Source organism: Etheostoma spectabile, unplaced genomic scaffold, assembly GCF_008692095.1.
Source record: "Etheostoma spectabile isolate EspeVRDwgs_2016 unplaced genomic scaffold, UIUC_Espe_1.0 scaffold00002020, whole genome shotgun sequence".
In the NCBI taxonomy this organism is placed as follows: Eukaryota; Metazoa; Chordata; class Actinopteri; order Perciformes; family Percidae; genus Etheostoma; species Etheostoma spectabile.
The window spans coordinates 1-7165 of record NW_022602841.1 but is presented as its reverse complement, the minus strand read 5'-3'; the positions used below and the strand labels follow the sequence as shown (position 1 = coordinate 7165).

Here is a 7165-nt window from a genome sequence, read left to right as displayed (position 1 = left end):
CACTGTCACCGCATTCAGTATGTTCTAGCCTCATCTCCTATTATCCAAATCGTTTAATTTTTTCCAACGTGTACATTCTAAATTTGAAGAACATCTTGTTATCAACACCCACATTAACTGAGTGGTGCTCTCTGTGTCCATGTTCTTTGTGTACTTTGTTTGACGCACCGGTACATTGATTTAAAAAGAAAAACACATCATGAGTTTTTTGGGTCTCACTCTACAAACGCATGCTATAATAATATCCACTTAACAAACCAAAAACACGTTTTGATGAAACCAAGACAGGGTTTAGACCGAGCATAGTCCTAGCTTAGTCCTAATAGTCCTAATTGTGTCAGAGCCCAAAAAAGTAACGGCACTTTTTCAGTCCTACCCACTTCAAACTAATCAAGTGCTTAATATTTGTTATTTTGAATATGTGGACTGATTATAAAACCAGTGTCTAATTTTTTAGCCATTTGATTAAAAAAATCCAAAGTCACATGACTATTGAAGCTGGCAGTTGAACTGGGAGATGTGGTGCCACACTATTGGCTGCTGCCACGTTATGTGATTGGCTACTGAGCGACTCCTCTCGTTAGAGGAAAAACTGCTCTTATCATATGATGGTTGATTATGTTGTGAGTGCCATATTTGGGCTGCGATCGTTTATCTGTTTGCATTTTTTAAATTTTACTATTTTTTCTGTAATGGTATATTGAATACTGTGTCCATGGTAAATTGGATTTTTAGTTAGTACATTATTTGTTGTATGTTTATTGTTATCTCCCCCCCCCCCGGAAATCTTTTAGTAGCTTATTTGGGGTTCCCCATTTCACACGGCCTGCATATGATCATTGTACCTCCTGAAATTGTGTTTAAAGATACAATGATGTATGAAATAAACGAAACCTAGTTTGATCAGTCATTTTATCCCAGGTCTTATCTTTTGGATAGTTTACTATTTTTTTTTGTTTTATTTATATTATACCATATATTAAAATGAAATGTTTTTTCTACTTGCCTTTACATCAAACTGCTTTTTATAAAGTGGTGTCTGACTCTAATCACAGGAACATGCTGACATTACTCACAGTATTTGCCCTTAACAGCATGTACAATTAAAAGTAGAGAAACCTTAATGGTTAAGTGTTATAGTACATTTATAGGGTGTGTAACCATAAGATGTCAGTGCATAAAACAGACTTCACATACAACTTTTACAAGTGTAAAAAGTGCTTTAAAGCCTGCACTTCACAACTATAAGACTATGTCTACTATAGGTTTAGACGAGTACAAACTTAGAACTCTCTCTTGTATTGTGTTACACAATCAGGAGGTATTTGTTACCAGCTAAGGTCTGTAAAATTAAACATATGTTAAGCCAAGGAGAACTGTTAAAAACCACATGAGACTGCAATGTTTTCCCGTAAATTCAACATTTTATTATCACAATACAAATACTGAAAGTGAACAAAAACATTGATCCTAATTCGTCCACTGCCTGATTTCTTACTAAATTATTTAATGAAAAGAATGTAAAAATATGAATAAACCTGCTTATAAATCACAAACAATAACAAATAAATGTTAGATGACATGGCAGGACATGACTCCCTTATCAACCCACATCCAAATACTAGGTTTAGGTGTTTACTGGCAGTTCTACTCATGGACAAACACCACATCTTGTAGCATATAAAAACTTCAGACCAATAAATCAGAGCACAACAAGCCAAGCCAGTGGAAGGAGCACAGTGGCTATGTGGGGGGGGGGGAGCTATTTATACTCCCAGATTTCCCATGTAGTCTTCATCAGAGGTCAGATGATCTTCACGTAATGCTGCAGCAGCTCCTGGAACCTGATAGAAAATTATTAAAATGTTCAAAACATGTATGTAAAAAAAAACAAAAAACAGCATGTGTTTCTCAATCTGATTTTTTTGCTTGTTTTTTAGATTAATCTTTATGAAAAAAAACTGTCAACCCTCACAGAGAGGTTGGGTTTGAGCAGCAGGTGCAGCTAGTAGGGAGGATTCGTTGTGTGGCTAAAGGACACTACAGCAGAGCAGATGCTTTCTGTCAGGAGGCCATGGAGATTAAAGGGCATCAACACCTCAACATTTAACATGTAATCCAAAGGGTGTAAAAAAAAGCATGTTTGCTGATTTTCTTAGAATAAGTTGCTCTCTTTTAAAAAGGTCCCATGGCATTCAAATCTCACTTTGAGGTTTTTTAACATTAATTTGAGTTCCCCCAGCGGCTAAAAATGGTGATAGGTGTAAACCGAGCCCTGGGTATCCTGCTCTGCCTTTGAGAAAATTAAAGCTTGGATGGGCCGTTCTGGAATCTTGCCCCTTGTGACCTCATAACTTTATCTTATCTTTAAAGTTCAATTTTAAATGTTAAATCAAAAGTAGTTTTATCCACTTATTGTCAACTGCAGTTCTTCAGCTCACTGTGACTGCTCCTTTGTGTTCCACTATTCCTAGTCTCGCTTTGCCACCTTTCCTACAATATCAAAAACTGATCCACTGTCAAAAATGCTAAAAGATAACCATGTCTTGTTCCATTTTATTTTAGTTCTGTACATCTTTAATTGTATTTCTGTCACTATTCTGTTACTTTCTACACATCTGTATTTATTTCTGTTTTTAGGGATCAATAACACAAAATGTATATCTGTAAATAGTAGTCAAATGTTTTAAGTTTACCTGGTTCAGCATTATTTTTTAGCCACATTTCTACTTCTGTATACTATGAGAGTAACAAAAAAGACAAAATTAAATTCCCTGTATGTGTTTACACCTACTTTGCTGGTAAATCTGATTCGGATTTACCTAATGTAAATACAATAAATAGTTACTACTACAGTACTATAGTAACTGAACATCCAGACCATAAACAGTATTTAAATTAAAATGTGGCTTGATTTTTGAAAACATTTAGGTGGATTCTGATTTAGTATCTATATATTTCCTTTGGACGCAAATCTAGTTGGAAGAATTTCAGGTCTAGGTTTTGTTTGATCTTGAGTTTACATGGTGCATGTTTCAAATTTAATCCGCATTTAATCAAAAGGACCTCACAGGAAACTGAGGCCATGTTGCATTCCAGGAATAATTTAGGCCTACACACTGCGCAGCAAAGGGGAGGAATGGGGTTAATGTTGTTACCGAGCATCTTACTATTGCATACAAAGCAGGGTAAACCGCACATTTTTAATAACTTACGGTTTGAAAGTTTGCCATCTCCTCTTTATCAAAGCTCGGATCTCCTCTCGATGCTGAGCAGCTCCACTTCAAAGATGAGCGTCGCTCCTCCGGGGATCTTTGGGGGAGCTCCCCTGTCTCCGTAGCCCAGCTCGGAGGGGATGACCAGCTTCCTCTTCTCGCCCTCGCACATGCCCAGCAGGCCCTGGTCCCAGCCTTTGATCACCTGCCCGGTGCCCAGGGTGAAGGTGAAGGGCCTGTCGCGGGGAATGCTGCTGTCAAACTCCGTGCCGTCCTCCAGCTTGCCCGTGTAGTGCATGTTCAGCACGTCTCCTTTGCGAGACTTGATAGGACAGTTGTCCACTCGCTTCTTGATGCCGATCTGCAGCTTCTTCTTCTCGGCTCCGCTAACTGCCGCCGGCTCAGAGACAGCACGGCCACGGCGAACCACACGATCACCTGCATGGCTGCACAGTCCACTTACAGTTCCCACGTGTTGAAGGGTTTAGTTCAGAGAGAAGACTCAACCTCAACGCTCCGTGCCCAAAATCTATGGGGAATGAATAAGGGAAATTAGTACCGAAAGCGGATATTCGTACGATACGACCGGACGTATTTCCCCGGTTGGTGTTACCAACAAAAATGTCCGGAAAACAGTTTGACACAACGTTGAAGTTAGCTTCATATTCGTAGTTTCCGAGTTGTGGGTACGTGGGAAGTTCCGAGTTGTGGATTGGTCACTTAAACAAGTCGAATCTAAGCCAACTTCAGCCTCACTCCACAGTATGTTATGTCATCTAAATGAAAGCTAATGATCGGCTCAGCTGAAGTAAGTCAACCTTTTATGTACGTTATATAGCGTTTGCTAAGTTAGTGATATTTACACCACAGCGCAACATACATTACAGTATAAGATACAGTCTACGATTATATACCTCCAGTTAACTATTGTTGTCATTACAGGGCAGAAATACTGGACTGCTAGTTAGCTGACTGGCTAACGTTAAGCTAACGTGTCAAGGGTCTTTGGACATTTCTCGACAACATGCTCGCGCGTATGTTATTTAACCTCCTGAACAACCTCCATGTTGTTGAGAAGTTGGCAGAGTCTCGACCGATTCGCAGGGCGGCCCAGATAACAGCTTACGCCATCACCAAGGCTCAGATAGCCGGCAGGGATGCCTCTGAGCGGGTCATGCGGTCACAGACGCTGCGGCAGGTCCGGGACGAGGCCGGTGTTTCGGTTTAACTGGTTTTTGAGTTAACTGGTGATAGAGGCAGATGTGGTGTAGGCGTGGTCTCTCAGGACCCATTCCCGACTAACCAGGAAATAAACATTATTATCGCTTTCCTTCTATTTCACATTTATTTGTCAGTGTCTTGTGAAACTTTACGATAAAAACGAGTTGCTGAGCATTAATTCCTGCCCCGACAGACATTTATGCAAACACTTGCCGTTGTCGTTACGAACTATCATCCGTTGTCTGGCGACTGTGTCTCTTACTGCACGTCACGGTACACCCCGATCGACTTGTGACTATAACACTTCACCGTTAAAGCACTGTTTCTGAAATGTAAGCAAACTGGTGTATTATATAGGCATACTGTTGGAATGATAAATGTGTCGATGTATGTTAGCGGGGGACGTTTCATGTTATCTGTTATTTATTTGACCCTATCACTTCTATGTTCGAAATGGATTTTTTCATATAGGCCTACTGACTCAACTCAACTTCAGATATCATTCATAGCATGATGTATGTAATATTTAAGGCATAGTGAAGTTTTGGATATTTTAAATTACACTATCTGAATGTTTTTGTAATTATGGATATCTAAACTTAAAATAACTATTAACAATTGGATTGTACATATCTGAAATTGCATTGTTTCCTAACTATAATGTTGCAACTATTCAGACATTCATAAGATTGACTTTCTACAACCAACACTTGCTCGAACTCCGGCACTTCAAGTCAATTCTACAATATGTGCCAGACACCCAGAGCAATAAAAAATACGTTTCTCTCCGACCCACTGTGCTATATGCAATATGCGTTTCAATAAGCGAGAGGTATCATTTGTATCTGGATGAATGAGTAGGCATTCTGCACATTAAGGAACGTGATTGTAAGGTTGCAACTTAACATAACCCATCGTAGCCTACATAAATATAATTACATCTAGCCTATAAATGCCTATGTATCACAACGTAATCTGAGCGGATGCACATGTTGCCACATCTGCATTCAGCTGGGTGTAAACCTCATATGTAGCTTATGTTTTACTTACAGGCTGTATTGAAATGTAACAGATATCAAACACGTAATCCATGTTGTAGTAGGCCTACTGTTATTAAATAACTTGTGATGCCGTTGCAAGAACGAAGACCACAACGTAGGTAGCTGCAGTGATGCCTGTTTGAAATACTGCAAACGTCAATAATCGACAAAATGTTCATGCTGTCATTATTTGTGTCATAATTGTGTTTAAAGTAATGGTAATGACGTTTAGCATTGAGTCAATGTATTTCCTTTAACACGACCTAGATCTTACATTGCATATGAGTTTGAATTTGTGCACCATGTTGACGTGTGGAAACTTTGGTTTTATTTCTACAACACAGCTGTTGTGTTGCCCATGTTAAATATTAGGTATTTGTAAGTGTAAATGAATCGATATGAGCCTATGACCGATGCTAGTACTTGTTGTGACACAAGTTAATCGGAGCGCACTGAGCGCTGTTCTGCTTATTTCAGCGGTCTTTATTTGTGTTCCATCTGCAGAGTCAGCAAACACTTCAGAAGGTTTAAATAAACGTCATTACCAACACTTTAAACACAATTATGACACAAATAATGACAGCATGAACATTTTGACGATTTATTGACGTTTGCAGTATTTCAAACAGGCATCACTGCAGCTACCTACGTAATCATTTCTGCGGAGTTTCTCATGGCACACCTACACCACATCTGCCTCTATCACCAGTTAACTTAAAAACCAGTTAAACCGAAACACCGGCAGAGTCCCCGGGGACCTGGGAGAGATGGGCAGCCGCCTCAGACGAGTCAGAGAGACGTTTGTGAAAGAAGTGAAGGAGGGATTAAAGGACGGATCCAGACAGATCAAGAAATAGACTGGGAATACACAGAAAGCACCTTGGTGGCCGGTTATTTATAAGGTGACAACATGGTTTTGTAATTTATTGAACGGCACAATCTGTGTCAGTAATGCACGACAACAGTGTGATGGTTACCTGCAACATGTTGGACGCTGACCAAGTTCACCATCAGGAATGCTGGTTGTTGAGTCGGACAACACTGACCTGCAATAAATGGCCAGATATTTTATGATAAACTGTGGCTAAACAAAATAAATTCACTTCATTCACATTCTGACAATCCATGGAAATCTGGAGTGTTTATTTATCTTTCATGTCCCAGTGGAAATATAGGAATTGTCCTTAAAAGTGAGGTGGAGGTTTGGATTAGTGTGCACTTTTTCTTAAAATAATTGATGATTCAAAGTCATTTCAATAAAAACAGACCCCTGGAACTGCCTTTTAGCAATGACCTTTTCACATGAATCTACAATACATAACCAATACTGGTAGTTCAATGATGCCCTGTTTTTTTTCCATGTCCCTCCACCCCTGTGCACCATGACACCAGTCCTGCTGGAAAGCTTTTATTGATCTGTAGCTACATGAAGCTGTCTGGTGAATCATTTTGTTGGCAAAAATGTGATGATATGCATACAATGAATTTTGTCGTCTCTGTATACGGTAATTAAACATAACAGAAATTTGACTGCTAGACAGTGTCAATTGATATCATTTACCATTGATATGGACATAAAGCAAAAAATAATGGAATATGAATAATATGGAAACTAGATTTTACAATAATTTTGTGTACCTATGTGAATAAACTACTGAGGTGTGTGGACTAACATTGTAAGAAAAGTGT

At 39.2% G+C, this 7165-nt stretch overlaps 1 protein-coding gene across 1 annotated transcript; it reads right to left on the bottom strand.

Moving 5' to 3' along the window:
• Positions 1 to 1402: 1402 nt before the first annotated feature.
• LOC116675535 (peptidyl-prolyl cis-trans isomerase FKBP2-like) lies at positions 1403 to 4424 on the bottom strand. Its single transcript, XM_032507271.1, is given in 3 exon segments — positions 1403 to 1844; positions 3216 to 3617; positions 3620 to 4424. Coding segments are annotated over 2 exon segments (414 nt in total). The 5' UTR covers positions 3660 to 4424; the 3' UTR covers positions 1403 to 1844; positions 3216 to 3243.
• Between the last annotated feature and the right edge of the window lie 2741 nt (positions 4425 to 7165).